At 35.6% G+C, this 16,540-nt stretch overlaps 1 protein-coding gene across 1 annotated transcript; it reads right to left on the minus strand.

Moving 5' to 3' along the window:
- Positions 1-9,712: 9,712 nt before the first annotated feature.
- Positions 9,713-12,184, minus strand: LOC114942314 (uncharacterized). Its single transcript, XM_029317650.2, has one exon. It carries the CDS (start codon positions 11,939-11,941, stop codon positions 10,745-10,747), a length of 1,197 nt encoding a protein of 398 aa, XP_029173483.1. The 5' UTR covers positions 11,942-12,184; the 3' UTR covers positions 9,713-10,744.
- Between the last annotated feature and the right edge of the window lie 4,356 nt (positions 12,185-16,540).

Raw genomic sequence — 16,540 nt, forward strand, 5'->3', positions numbered from 1 at the left:
CTTGTGATTTGAGCATTACAGGTTTTGGATAATAATTTTATTGAGCGGACCCTTAATAAAATGATATATTACGAGAGGGATCGCGATAAAAGCGTACTATTTAATTTTTGTTACTGTTTCGCCGGAATTAATTCTAGGTATGTATAGGCGACATGAAACAACATTTGTTTTTTAATAAGACTCGCGAACGTTTTTGCTCGATAGAAAATACGAGCGACATACATGGAAAAATAAATCGGTCTGTCTTAACAATAAGCGTGATTACACTATGTTCGTAGCGTGCATCGTGCGCGGATGTTTTTTTCCACCTAAACCCAATCCGGTATCTTGCGGCAATTGAAAAAAAAAGAGTTGTGTGTTTTTAATATAAAAATTGCAGAAAAATATCAGACGCAAATAATGATAAAATCATTCATGGATTAAAACCCAATATGTATTGGTCTAAAATTGGAATGATACTCGTAGTTATAGAAAGCTGTACATCAAAAAATAATATTTTGAATATAGCAATTAAAAAAGAACTTTTTTTATCCCAAAGAGAACATGCATCATCAAAAAAAATAAAAAATGAGGAGCGAAAACAATAATACAAATGAAAAATTTACAGAAAAGGGAAAATTTTCTTATGTTCACGAATAAAAACATTTGGTAGAATTTTTCAAAGTTTATTCCCTCGTATATAAATAATAAATGTAATGCACAAAAATAACGTTCCGTGATAATTGTTTTTTGCGTCGAAAAGGGGGAGAAAAAAATCTGGTCGCGATGTCAAACGGATGATATCGCGGGGAATATGCTTTTCCAATATTCACAAAAACTATCGATTGCACTCTCGGTGCCTTCGATACGAGAAAAAGCACGGCGCACTTAAAACGAGACGGCATGCAAATAGTGCGAGTATGGGAAAACACTTAAATTATGCGACCTGTCGGAAAACAGTCTTTTAACATTTTGCCATATAATATTAAGTCCCTTTTGAAAACAAGACAAAGTATTTTCACTTCCATAGCATGGTCGGCATTGTGCGCGCGGAAGAAGAGAGAGCGGGTTTTATAGAAAATTTTTTACGAACGCGGCGAGAGAAAAAGAAAAAGGGAAAAAAGAGAAGAAGAGAGAGAGAAGGAGAGAGAGAGAAAAGAGAGAGAGAGAGAGAGAGAAAGGGGAGAGGGGAAGAGGAGAAGAGAGAGAGAGAAGAGAGTTCGCTCGGTAACTGGAGGTAAATTAATGTCGAGATTGTTCGAAACTCTGCGGTTTACCCCAAGTATTTTTTCTGGGGGGATGTAAAAAACGCCGGGGGGGTGGAAAGAGGGAGGGAGAAGAAAGATCCCATTAGCGAAATCAAATTTTGCCGCTACGATGCGATATGACGGTTTTTCGGGAAATTTCACGCAACGTGATTCACCGTAATAAAACTTTTCAGTTTATGCCGGGGAGTCTGTTTTTAGCGAAAATTTTTAATTCGGTCCCCAAACCCGCCATTTTTGCCCACGCGACTTTCATATTTAATGTCAATTATCTCGGCGGCAAATAATCAAACCATACATAAATTAAGATTTTGTTTCAAGATTCAGATTTTTTACCCACCAAGAGAGAAATCTCTATCTTGGTGAAATACCCAATTTAATATCGAGAAAATATATAATTTTGTATAGATTTCACGGAGAGCAGGCGCGAACCTTGCTTCTGCATCTCTCGTTTCATCATTTAGTTACATTAATATAAGTTTCCCGTGGAGCTGAAAACCCATCGGCCCGGGATCGTTGGATAAACATCCGTGTATTATGCACGATTCGAGTAATAAGATATAGGGGATGATATTATAAAAAATCTATGGAGCAATATCTAATTGCATTCGGTATAAAATCATTTTCCCCTTTTTTATTTTATTTCAACCGCAGAGAAAATTTTAAAAAGTGCATTTAATAATTCAATAAAAAAATTTTAACAATGTCTATCAGAGAACAAATAAAGAGTATCCATTTTTACTGTGCAATAATTCTCATAACGCAAAGCGAATATTGAATTGTAAATTTATGGGCGAAAGTTGTGCGATATATATATATATATATATATATATATATATAATTTTATATATATTATGCCATTATAAAAAATTTATACCGGTCTTGGGCGAATGAATATAATGCGAAAATTGTCTCCATCCCGACACGTTACTAAAAAATTTTCCCCACTTTTAACTATTTTATATTATTTATAACTAAAAGATATTCATTGCGAGTAATCAATCTCTTATTCCCTCCCGAAAAAATGGTGCCAAAAATTTATAGATAATAAACACGAAGCTGTAATTTGTGTTTTGTTAGCGTCCCTGCATGCTTATATCCAAAGGTTGTATCGGATGTAAGATAATCTAAAACCACATATAAAAGTTTCTTTTCCGCCAATCTTTTTTGCAATCACACTTTTCTTTCTAACGTCTTCGTTCACGCAGTCGTCAAATGAATACGAGAGTGATTCAAATCATTGATTCAAATAGACCATTTAAACTTGACTCTGCATCGCGATTGAAAATTTAATTTGAGGAAGCAGTTATTGCTTCGGCAAAAATGAGGTTTGTATGAGCTTTTTCGAAAAAGTAGACCGCAGAGCATGGCAGAAAACGCTCGCTATTCACTTTGAATATCAGCTTTTATTAATTAAAATCTTTGGCAAACGTTGGGATGAATTTTCTTCCCGCGGAAAAACAGAAGGAACGGAATTTATCAATAATTAAGCTCTGACGAGCCGCGATCGATGACCGACGACGTTTTTCTCCCCGCGTCTGAGAAGCTATACCGAATTAATAGTAAGTAAAGTTGCTCGGATCGCGTTTCACCCCTCTTCAACGAATTTGGATTCATCCGTCATTCCTCGATTCCGTAGAAAAATCCCATTCCGCTCGTCTTTTGGTCGTTACATAAAACGCGCGGAAGATGGGTCCGTATTGTCGGGTTTTCCATTTTCCCCTCGCGATCCCGTTACCTCGCGACGGACCCAATTCAATTGTTGCCATTTACTTCCGATCAAATTGGGCTAATAAAATATATTACAATATAAAATGAATCTTGCGAATTAAAGTTATTTTTTACAGTATTATCGCGATTAATTTTTTTATTCGTTAAGGGCAGTTTCATACATGTTTTGATCGATGCATCTGTCATGGACGTTGTGCCGTATATTTTCGGACAATCATGCATTACGGACGGCCCGTCAGGGCGCATTTACTCGGATATGGCGTATTTACGGTGTCAGCGGATGCGAAATCGAACGGAATATGTATGTACAGGGTTTTTCCGGAAAGTAATGCGTCGCATTTTTTTAAAAAAGAATTTATTGATCGCATAGGTAAAACAACTTAAAATTGTTCGAAGTATGACCCTTCTGCGTCAATACATTTTTGCCAACGCGATTTCCATGCGTCATAAGATTTCTGGAACTCCTTGACTGGGATGCTGTTCAGGGAGGCCGTCGAAGTAGCTTGTACGTTGTCAACCGACTCGAGCTGTTGTCCTTTTGAGCTCCCTTTTCAGCCGAGGAAATAAAAAAAAGTCCGCCGGGGCCACAGTCGGGGGACTGTAGGGCGTCTGCGGCACAGTTTCCAAAACCGATTTCCAGGGCCGTCTTGTCCAGGCGTAATCACGCAAACTTTATCGCATAGCGTGCTCTATCGTTCTCTCCATCCACACGTTCCGACGCGACCACTTAAGCAGAGGTTCACAGAATAAGCCGTCCTAACCCTCCAAGCGCATGGAAACAATTTGAGCGGACCTACCGTTGGAAAGCTAAGGGTACCCCCTTTCCTCACCAACCCGGTCCCATCGCTCTGCGGTGTTTGTTGTATAGTCGCGTCACAAAAAAATTGCGACGCCTTAACTTTCCGGTACAACCCTGTATCCCGATACATAGTCTTAGAGACCCAATTACACGTGTGACGATCAAACGGCCGCTGTAACAGCGCGATTACGAGGGTAGAAATATGGACCCGATGCTGTGGGCCAAGATAGCGGACGCTCGTGAATCTATCGACAGGTCAGGCACGATGAAAAATCGGCATCCAATAATGGATCGGCGTCGCTGTTTGCGGCCCAAGTGACGAAAAAAAAAAAAAGAATTTCGAATCCGCGTATGCATATATGTATTTGAGACTCTTGATCGAGCACATTTCGCGTAATGAGAAAATTGCCATTAGTCGAACAAATTGAAAGAGCGCTCTTTATCTTCCCCCGTGATAATACGCGGGGACGATATTAAAGAGCTTGTTCTCTCGGCGTGTTACAGTTCCTTCGATAGGGCACCCCAATTTTTTTTTCCGACACACAGTGTCCCCTTAACGTAACGTTCCTCGTCGATACCCGCGTACAACCAAGTGCTATCACGTCAAGTTTTGGCCGCAATTTCGCGAACCATGTCAGCAACGCGAGTTGTGCTTTATCGCGAGTCACGCCGCAATTAACGTATAATTCACGATGCAGTTTTCCAATTTTACTCGCGAGAAAGTTGAAACGGCGGTGCAAACTCGCGTGAAAATGCCCGCTCAAGCCCGCGCAATTTGAATCGTAATTTGGCGGTGTGGGGGTGAATTCGCCTCATCCGACTAACTGATCCCTCGGTTACCAAAGTGCCAGGATTTTGCATTATTATTTTTGTTGTGGGGAAAAAGATGGTAGAAGGCAAGTTATTTTTGTTATAAATCATTCCTAATTATTTATACTTTTTGACTTTGTACGCGTTAAGTATTTTCCCACATATATATTTCATTTTAATCAAAGTATCAAAAAAGGGTTTATTTAATTTCTTTAAACGACATAAATCATCTTTATTACATCATCTGTAACAAAGTTAGATCAGACCCCTTCTCTCTCTCTCTCTCCTTCAAGTTTCTCGTAAGATTTTGATAGAAATTTACGCGGTTTGCAACTTTATTATGCTGCGGTAGCATGCGTATTCTTAGACAAAATTTGGGGAATGCATAATGTGCAAAGTCTCGCGTGCATCGATAAATCGGGGGCTGGGAAAACTATCGGGAGAATTTTAATGAGCCATGCCGGCTTTACTGGCCGCCCGGGGGCTTATTTCCAAATCCGTAATTAACGTGCATCGACTTCTTGCGTTGCCGAGAAACCAAGCGCGATAATTCATTAACTTTGGCCGCTTCTTGGTAAAAAGGGGTGGTCCCTCCAAAACCATTATCATTGTGTTTCTTTCATTTGCCTTCGATTTCGATTAATGCGATTCGTTGGCGAGTCAATCGCATCTTCTACAATTTCTTATATACTCTCCGTATAGAGAGATTCGCGAGATTTTGTGCATGCAATTATTATATTTAAAATATTATTGCACACGTGTATTTTTTTTTAAATTGTGAAATATTGCACAATTATTCTCGTATACGAGTATCGTGTAAGAGGGATGCGTGCTATCGTGCGCGCGACTTAAAATTAATCTTGGCAGAGTAAATGTAGTATTATACTAGTTATATTTTTTTTACGAAAAATAACTTGAGAATAATCTTCTCGATTATTCTCGATTAAAGTAAGAATTTTATTATTATTTAACGCGATATAATGAAACACGTTCCGCGGATAATCTTGCATTCTACGTTTTTTAACCGAGAAGATTTTTATACATACAATCTTACTTTTCACACATACATATGTCATTGACAAATGCGATACAAATGCGCGGAACGACACCACTTACAACATGCTCCGGCATACGCTTCAATTAAACCAAAGTCCATTGATTATTGTTGCGGCAAATCCGAGATGGAACTTTACGTAGACGGCTTATGAGGGTTCTCCGAGTGAGCTCAGCGTTCGTCGTATGATGAAGTGACCGAGAAAGTTTTTATAACGGAGAGACCAGACCCCCCGGTCCGAGCGGCCGCATCGCGAGACCTCGGAATAATTGACCGACGTCGCCAATGGTGGTTGTTTATTTTCGAAATTAAATTGAATTGGCCCATAACTTGCCGGTCTATTAGCCCTGGGGACCGGGCTAGTTTGCTCGTAAATCTCCGGAGTATCGGACCGATGGCACATACGCGTACACACAGACCACCAGCGCGTATACGTGCGTACGGTGATTATATGTATGTGTCTGTGTGTGGTGTGTGTGTGTCCGCCGGTAGAGGCGCGGGTATTCGATTCGCTCCCGACAATGCGTCCGGAACCTCCCAGGAAATACATGGGCGTGGTACCGAGATAAATGTACTCTCGCATTTGCATACTTCTCGCCCGCACGGTTCCCATATCCTCCCGGACGGCGTTCGATCCTCCGTTTAGATCCTATCTGCACTTGTCCGCCTTCTCCTGCCTTCTTAGCGTCTCTCCTTTTCCCTTTGTATCTTGTATCGCTCATATACACGACTCCGAAATACGGGGCAGAAAAAAGCAGTCGAGGAAAGTGAGAGTGGCAAATGTTTGCGGATGTTTAGAACATGATATTTTGAAAATCGACGTTTCGTTAAAATTATTTATCGAGGGACCTTGATTCACTGACAAGATAAGCATTATTAACCTCGTGCTCTAGAAAAATTCGACGTTGATAAGAAGCAATAGCGCGATGGAAAAAGCGCGCGGAAATAGACTTCGTAGAAATCATAGCACGATGTTTCGAAATAATTCGACGAACGATTAGATCACCGTAGGTAGAGAGAGATGCTTCTTTCACGAGACAAATGCGCGCGAAAGCAACGGTAAACCAGCACGGTACTCCCGCGGGATTTACTCCTTTCGGGACGCTGGCGGGTAGCGTGGATTTATTCATCCTGCACGACTACTCGCTTGATTATCGGAACAAATCGAGTAATTTCCGTCGTCCTCGTGTGGCTGTATTTTGCCGAGAATATTCGTCAAATAATTTATTGAAGCTCTAAATAACTGCCTATATATTTATTTGTCTTATTTGTGTATAGTTAGCCAAATGATACTTCTTGAAGAGCGATGGCGCTTCTTCTCACATTTGCATATCGCAAACTGCGGTCAGTGTTCTTAAAATATCTCATTTTTTTTTAACCGTTTGTGTTGACGCAAATTTGTGATATCAGTGATATCTAGAAATAATTAACTTGATTAATTATTATTGATATAATATCTTCTCTCAAAGAAAAGAAAAACGTCGGGATACAATTTTTTTAATCGAATTTTTTTATTCATGCGGATACAGATATATTCGAAAGGTTAAAGATATAGACCGAATATAGCACTTAATTTGTTAAATACAAGATTATACACGAGGCATTATCTTTTATAAAGTAATCTAATTAATTATTTTGCTCTAGTTGAGATAGATAAATAGCAGGAAACATAATGATTTTTAATTATTAATTTACAACCTCTTATTTTATCATTATCAACTGGATTAATCTTTGCATGCTGCTTAAAGATATACTTCGCGCTTCGAAAGTAACCGAATAATAAATTCAATAATAATATGTATTAAAACATGAATTATATTTAAAAATTAGAATATAAAAAGCTCGCGTGAAGAATACAATTATATATGACATATCGCTATTGCTATGAGACGGTTTCGCCAATTTATTTGCTTATATTTCACGATATTAGCTAATCGACGAGAACACAATAATAGTTTCTAATTTCAAGAAGACATTAACAAGGGGAAGTGACAAACGACTGTTTACAGGAATCACTTTCTTCGAAATCGTTACAGCGCGGCTCTCGCGAGTTACACCGATAGAAGACTATCAGGAAACTTGAAGAAGGCACAGAAGCGCTGCTTCACTCGAACTCGTAACTGCAGTTCGATTAAAGTGTTCCAGTATCTTTCGTACCTCGTTCCGGCTTGAGCTTGTCACCTCCTACCTCGATTCCCTCTAATCCCTTTGCCGTTTCTCCTTACGTTTTTCCGCCTCTCTTTTTTCTCTTTCTCTATCTTTCAGCGTGTATACATACATACGTATATACTCTGTATTTTCTCCGATATTGCAACTACCCAGCGAGTTCGACACCGACGATTGTTAAACTCGCTCCGGGCGGCCCTCGAAAAGTTTCTCACGCTAGGCGATGTATACGGTGTCGCATTCTTTGGTCTTAACGATCAAACTTATCTTAGGCGACGCTTCGACAACTATGCGAGAGAGAAAGAGACGACTGGAGGGCGAGAGCGAGCTTACATTGGCGATTTCCGAGGTTCTCGAACCGCTGTATCGACGTTGTTCGCTTCGAGCGATCGACGAAAATGTTTCCGGTTGTTGAAATCTCGCCATAGATAATTAGTTACATAAATATCTATTTATGACCTAATTCCGATATTAATTGGTTCCACTATTCAAAATTGATGTATTATTGATTTACTTCGGTTGATTATATTCTTTTAATTATTTACTACAACTAATGCGTACATCAATTCCGATCTAAAATCCCACGAGAGAGAAGAATTTTGCTAAAAATAATAATTCCAAGATGAAATTTTGAATACAACAATCTTTTTAATTGTACTTATTATTTATTATTTATTTCGGATCTGTTGTACAAAACGAAATTTTAAATACTTTTCTATTACTATTTAAATATTAATGTCAGTATATATAGCTATTTATAATTCTCTATTTAATAATTATTCGTTCAAATAATTTATCTTTTTAATAAGCGAGATAACATTATACATTAATGCGTTGCGTAACTGTAACGTATTACACTATAGACAAATCGTTTTTCTAGAGTTGCATAACGTGCGTAATATACGTGTGTAACACACATATATGGCGGCTTCTTCACACGTCATGTTATCGTACTCTTTGTAGTAGCAATTACGAAAGATTAGATCAGCTCTATTTTCATCAACTTCAACCAATTCAGGACTTAAGGTTACTTCACGAATGCTTTCATGGTACGAATAGATATAATTATAAAATTTTATGACATCATGTGCCTATATACATATACGTCAGAAATTTATTATACAACTTTTACTGTTTATACATGAGTGCAAAAGTGCAACGCATTAAAGATGTAAATTTAAAATCAAAATGAAAAGTTTGTTATGCGTATATTAATTTTATATTTAAATTTCTTATTTAGACAGTGGTTTAAATTTCGTTTCTCAAATCGTGAATTTTGATAAAAAATAGATGTATAATTGATGCCATGTATGGAAAAATCTTCAGCATATAAGCTATATTATTTAATCACGTTTTTTCATTGACATACATCCTTGAAACACAACATCCTTGGAATACTGAAATTTCATTTCATAATATTACACAATAGTGCAAAGTACATGTGACTCGTCAAATCTCGCATTTCCATTCACACCTGTAGAATTTTTTTCTCATAACAAAAATATTACAACGACTATACTATCATAAAAATATCATGATAAATGTAATAACATAATATTTATAAAAGGAATGTTCTCTTCACAAATAAAATTTCCTATTATATTAAACATATTCTCTGTTTTAATGTACTCTCACATATACACGTCTACCATTAACTTTTTCGTTCTTCTGACAAAAATATATATTTTTTTCAATAAAATAGTATATATTTAAGGGCAATATTATTACAAATAAAAATTTTTGTTATAAAATCATGACGTAATACTTTGCTTATCTTTTGCTTAATATTTTGTTATATTAATGTAGAAGGAAATTCGACTGTACGCGAACTTGGGACAGTACGTGGCATAAGTGAACTTCGTGATAAACGCCGTTGCTAGCTTGGAAAAATATATGGAAATGACAAAGTTATTCTCTAGAGGATTACGCTAGGCGCTTCTTTATTTGAAAGGCAGATTCGGACTTGTGTGCAGACGAAAGAATAATTTCACCAATGTGTACCAGGGCATTTCCGCAATACTGCACTTATTGTGAGTGTGGCGTACATACACACACATAAGCAGACTCCAGTTCTAATCCGCTTCTTATATTTACGCTATTTTATTTTCGCAATATTTTTACACATATACTCCTTTCGTAAAATCAGCACATTTAGCAACAATTTACACTTGACTTGTTATCTATTTGATAAAAGTTACACTCGAGTGTGTAAAAATAATCCATCCTATCTGATAAAATCAATTGATAATAAAACTCTAATATTTTTTTTATAATTACGACTCGAAAATGACTACAGTTTTTAAAAAAACCGTGATAGTAAACGATTTAAACAAAGGTATGTAAAAAGGACTGTAGTAGTAAAATAGAGAACGAAAATATATAATAAAAATAGAAGAGCGAGGAGAGAGAGATTTTATTATTTTTTATTTATATTAATATTATTTACATACCACTTTTTCTCTTTCTCTTCTCTCCCTTTTTCTCTCATGTGCCATTTCTACATATAATTTGAAATTACTTTGCATGACTTTCTCTATTCATATATAAAAAAATATTCTGAAGAGAAAAATTGCTCTTTTCTGAAACATTATTTTTCATAACATTATTTTATCTTATAATATAGAAGAATTCTAATGCGCTTATTTATAAAAATAATATTTATAAACAAAAAAATAAATGCAATATTACTCAATTAACGTATAAGAAAAGACGGTCTATCGATTTGGAAGAAATTCATGTGGAATGCGGATATGCAAATTTAAATTACGCTACATGATTTTATAAAATAATATTAACAATTTTTATCTTTTTATAACCTACACTCCTTGTATACTTACGTCACGTGTGCTTCTGACATTGATTATTTAAAAATATCTTTCGCATACATACATCACAGCCACTGACTAATATAAATATATATACTATGTAAAAAATAAACAGTTATAAAACATGTTTCAAAAAACCAAAGTCTCTTAACTGCAGTAGCATATCAGCTAATATTTTGGATATTTCATCTCCGCCTGCTTCCTTGCAGTAATTTATATGCTCTAGCATATCCACTTCCTCAGGTAGATTGTCGAGGTATCCCAACAATCCCGGTAAAAAGAAGGACGCGATAACGAAACCGAAAAGGGCACCTTTCCTGAAATCGTCCAGGAAAGCATCATACGAATACTTATCAATGTCCTGAACACCAGCGTCTAGCAAATACTTCTTCACGGTCTCATGATAGACTCGTATAATCTCGAAAAGTTTATCCTTTCTCAATTCATTCGTGCAACAGAGATAGAGAAACGTAGAAAGATCGACGACGGGAGTCGAATATCCTAAAGTTCCAAAGTCGATCAGCATCGCTCGTATCTCTCCATCGTCTTCTGTCTTAAAAAGAGTATTGAGTACTGTAAAATCTCCGTGACACAGCGTGGCCAAAGGTTCCGTTGGTTTCACCATTTCTACCATTATTAAGTCGAATGCATTCGAAAGTACAGCTTCCATTTTATCGCAAAAAATCGCATCGTGTCCTTGATCACGAAGATATTCTACTGCTCGGGTCGCGGGAATGTTGACGTATGTCTTGCGTGCGTCGTCCATTCCGGGTTTATACTTGGTTTCTTGAAGCTGCTTCACAATATCGAAGAACTTTTCGCGCTGCTGCTCCTTCATTACGTAACCCTTGCCGTGAAATCGTCCCAACTCCTGTATCGCCGCTAACGTATATTCCAGAGAAACGTCGTTCTTGTACGGACAGGAATAGTATCCTCGTTGGTTGACATTTTCCAACGCGATCACCGAATCGATGGGTGGCCGTTCATCAGCGTAGAAGCACTTGACAAAGTTTTCGTCGGGCCGAGCGTAGATTTGATAGAACACGATCTCATTGTGAAACTGAGGATTGACGTCGATCATTTCTCTGAACATCTCTATCTGCGTGGGTCTCTTTATTATCATGGTCAGTTTCTCGCTCTGTCCTCCCTTCGTCTTGTCTTTAAATTTCACGCATACGTAATACAACGTAGACATGAAGCCTTCCACGGATTTTGAAAGCTCGTACCGAGCTTCCTCCACGTTCGATCCGAGATTCTCGACAATTTTTGACATTCTTTCTTTGAACCATGGAGAATCCTCGGCACCGGACATTTTGTCTCTATGCACACTTTTTACACTGCGTAGGTATACACAATAATCAATATGTCAGAATTATGAATACAGATGGTGCGCGCGGACCAGAGCGAAGTTGCGATCTCTGGTTAATATCTCTATGTGGCTTTGATATTTATAGCCTCTCCCAGACAGAACGCGATTTTAGCTAATGCCATCTCGTGTCATAAAGATACACAAGTGCAAAGACAGGAGTGGGAGTGGATTTAATGTATCGCGAGGCTGCATTGCCAGCTAGATCGTCTGTCAACACAATGTGCAATTACGCGCGGAAGCACTGCTTGTTATTGACTGATAACCGCGTATCTGGGGCATGGCAATAACCGGAATTGACCGATTCAAAATATTATACGGAGGAGGAAAGAATTAATGACAGTCATGACAAGGCCGAAAATTGTACCAGCGATTATAATGCGGTTGAGGAAATTATTGATTATGATTTGGACCCATCAAGGTTATCGCTGATACTCTCGATTAACCTATGTATTTCCTTTCTAAGAAATATATATATTTCTAATCGACTAATGTGAACTAATGCGTTCAGTTATTCGGTATTATTCGATATGATTTTATCATAATAATTTCTCGAGAATTTATGATAACTTTATCTTCGGTTTTTTTACAACAAATAATCAATCGGGATTAGTACGCGAGTATTTCTACGAGATTGGCAATTAAATTATATAATATGTGTTGGATATTTACTCATCGACGTATAATTTGCGAAAAATGAGACAACGAATATAATTGTATTATAATGCAATTAAACTGTGTTATAAGAGAGAGTTATTTATAATAACTTAATTATATAATATAAATAACTTAATTATCATTTTCGCGTCATTATAAATAATGAGAATGATAATTAAGAATGCGTCATCAAAATTTTATAAAATTATGCTGAAAAAGTTGATACACACACATACACACGCACATGCACATATACAAACATACATAAAGTACAGTGGTCGATTATTGTGAAATAAATCTTGTCGTTATCTTTATAAAATTCGCTAAATCATTCTGTTAAGAAGACTTGAATGTATTAAAGCATATTCAGTGATAATACATATATCCAGATAAAACTTAGAAAAGTATATATATCTGATCTTATCTACAGTAAAAAAAGAGTTTGGTTGTTTTTTGGCGAAACAGAATTACTGATTAAATCGACCAGAATTCCTTATAATGCAACACTAATCTTGATTAGCACAAACAACTAATTTGTTGCATTATAAGGAATTCTGGTCGATTTAACCAGTATTTCTCTGTTTCGTCGAAAAACAACCAAACTCTTTTTTCAGTAATAGAAGCTAAAACATTATATTTTATTATGTGTATTATTAGAATAAATAATTCTACAGTAAATTATTAAAAATGTATTTGAACGATAATAAATATTAGCAAATTATTATTTAATCGTACAAAAACATTATTTCTTCTGTTTCACAGTAAATCATATATTATATTTAATGACTTTTCTCTATTTCTGAATGAGTCTAGAAAAGTCACAGAATACTTATAAAACGAAAGAATCTTTTTTTTTTAATTCTTTATTCCAAAGGATTAAACGAGTTTATCTCTGTAGTCGCTCTTCCGTTTTTGACTTTCGAATAGGTGTAAAAAGAAACGGGGTCACGAAAGATGCTCTCGCGAACAATACCATCCGACACGGTCATTCGAAGAAAACTGGAAGAAAGTGGATGAAATATCGAATCGTGCGAAGAGTAACGAATGACTAAGGAAACTAAGTGACTCGATCTAAAAGAAAGACTAGGATGAGATAGTTTCCTTGACTCTTAAGATTAAACGTAATGGAAACATGAGAGTTTTACTATCATATACGTAACGTAATAAAAAATAGTGCTGAAAATTTTTATGTATCACATTAAGAAACTTGATATTTTTTTCTACTTATTTTTATAATTTATGTATTTACGTGTAATAATGTTATACTTAGCAATAAAACATATTTAAAACCGTGTTAATGATATCACTATATATTATCAGTGTTGTAGCAAACAACGGTTGTAACGTGATAAGTAATATTTGCACTGTGGTTAAATGTTATTATTATGCAAATATAAATCTGCTTGTATTAATTATGCTCTTTCTGCTGGAATTATATCACGTAGACAGTATAGATAGCTCGTGACGCGTAATTGATTAGTTAGTTATTTCATATATATATTTTAATTATTTAGTTATTAATTATTAGTTATCATTCCATATGAATCTACACACATACACACACACACACATCATTTTATTGAACGCATTTGAACGCTTTTGTTTTATTACAAGAAAGAACATCGTATCCTTGGAGATATTTCATCGCTGACGTTGCGACGAAATTAATAAAGGTTTTATGTGTAATGTTCATCGCGTTTTTTTCTGTCGTATCTCTAATTTCTTGAAGCCGCCCCACAATGTCGAAGAATTATTGCCGCTGCTGCTCCTTCATGACGTATCTTTTGCCGTAAAATCGCGCCACCTCGCACATCATCGTTAACGTGTATTGCAGAGGAGAAAGTGTACAGACAAGGATAATATCCTCGTTTGCTGACATTCTCCAAAGCAATTACCAAATCGATGGGCGGCCGTTCGTCGATATAGCATCTCGCAAAGTTCTCATCGAGTCGGGTGTAGATCTGGTAGAATAGGATCTCGTTGTGAAATTGAGGATCGATGCGAACTATCTAAGGACGATCGCCTCTTGTGTGGGTCTCTTCAGTATTAAAGAAAGTTCCTTCTGTCCCTTTGTCCTCTTTTTAAACTTCAGGCTTACGTAATACAAAGGAGATATAAAAACGTCGGTAGAGTTCGTATTGAGCTTCGTCGACTTTTAGATCGAGATTCTGTTATCTTTGATATCGCTCCTTTAAGCTATTTGTGAAAATTTACGTCGCCGGATAGTTTATTCGCTCTACAATGTAGGATTGAATATTCAAGACAAAATTGTTTAAACTAACTTGTATAACTCGAACAATTAATTATTACGTTAATTCTGAGACGTTTAGTAACCTGTTTTTAAACATATCATGACTTCAGCTAAGTAAGTTTATCTTACGCAAAGGCAATACAAAATTATGGGAGACTTTTAATGCATTGCATATATTGTAAAATTAATTTTTTTTTAATTTTAGATGTATGTCAATACTATGGGTAATTATTCAAGAAGCATTTACATGTTATTGATTTCTACTATATATCTGAAAAAATTAATCGCAGTTGAACCGCAATTAAAAATATTGTGTACTTGATGAAAAAAACATTGTCGATATGTGGACATAACATTATTATTAGTCATTTTAATGCGGTCGATAACGAATTATGCATTTTTAAAAGATTAATTAATCGAAAATACTGACCTTTTATTTTGGAAAAAATATGATTTTTCGAAAAATTGCATCAGCCACCTTTGCCTTTGTTTGATATGACAGATAATCAATTCATTTTAGTGCATATTTTTTTAAATTTATATATTATATTGTGTAGTTATATGTAGTTTTATATTTCTCTATTTGTGCATTAAATGAGACAACAGTTGTAATATATTAAGTACTAAAATTAAAAAGAACGAAATAATATTTAAAATATTCTATCATATGATAATGCTGAACCATTTTGCATTTTTAAGATTTGTGTTTTACACAGGTTGCATTTTATTTTTTGCAAATTATTAACAATCTTTATATCATACAAAATTAGTATTTAACGTATGAGAGCATATATTTAGTCAAGCGATAAATATAACTTTAGACAGCCAGTGTTTCTAATCTTATAATTAGATACTAACATTATGATATTATATCAATATGATAATCAGTATTTAAGTATTATTAAAATACATTCCACAGCATAGCGATAACTATGTATTTAATTAAATACAGTAAGATTATTATCAATCGCAGAGAAAATTTTATATTTAATGCTCACATATGGATGATACATATATTCTATCTGATTTTTTCGTATTTTTGAATAAATCTGGGAAATGTATTTTGAAATATTTTAAAAAAAGAAAATGAATAAATCTCTATGCGTTTTATTCTGAGGAATAAAACGAATTCATTTAGCCCAATTTCCTATTTTTTCATTTGTATTGTCTCACATTTCTATGACCCAAAGAGAGACTCATGGCTACCAATGCTTTGGGAAAAGGCCGGAAGAAAGAGAGCACGGAAAATGGGAGGCGGAGAGAGTAACTAGGAGGTGCACAAAAGTGGAGCCGGGGAGGGATAAATTAATACAATTGTCGCTCGTATATTGAAAACAAGTGATAAATATAAGGCCAACTTATCGAGCTGAATATTCGAGATGTTCAGTCAACTACCATTTATTACATGTATAAATTATAAAACTACAGTCATTATATTAAAACTAACGCAAATTACAATCATTCTATAAACGTTTCGACCGCACGCGGTCTTCTTCAGTATAATTATTGAAATATAATTCTTACAATTCACATAATATTGAAATTTAATTATAGTTATTCAGAATCAAGAGTTTTTGAGTAATTAACGCGTGTTTCAATCCGTCCTGTCCAACAATGTTCGCCTCGATATGATCCCT

Source organism: Nylanderia fulva, unplaced genomic scaffold, assembly GCF_048542155.1.
Source record: "Nylanderia fulva isolate GAGA-0341 unplaced genomic scaffold, ASM4854215v1 Scaffold1055, whole genome shotgun sequence".
Classification (NCBI taxonomy): domain Eukaryota; kingdom Metazoa; phylum Arthropoda; class Insecta; order Hymenoptera; family Formicidae; genus Nylanderia; species Nylanderia fulva.

Coding starts and splice junctions, on each gene's coding strand:
- LOC114942314 (XM_029317650.2), bottom strand. CDS start 11,941: ATGTCCGGTGCCGAGGATTCTCCATGGTTCAAAGAAAGAATGTCAAAA.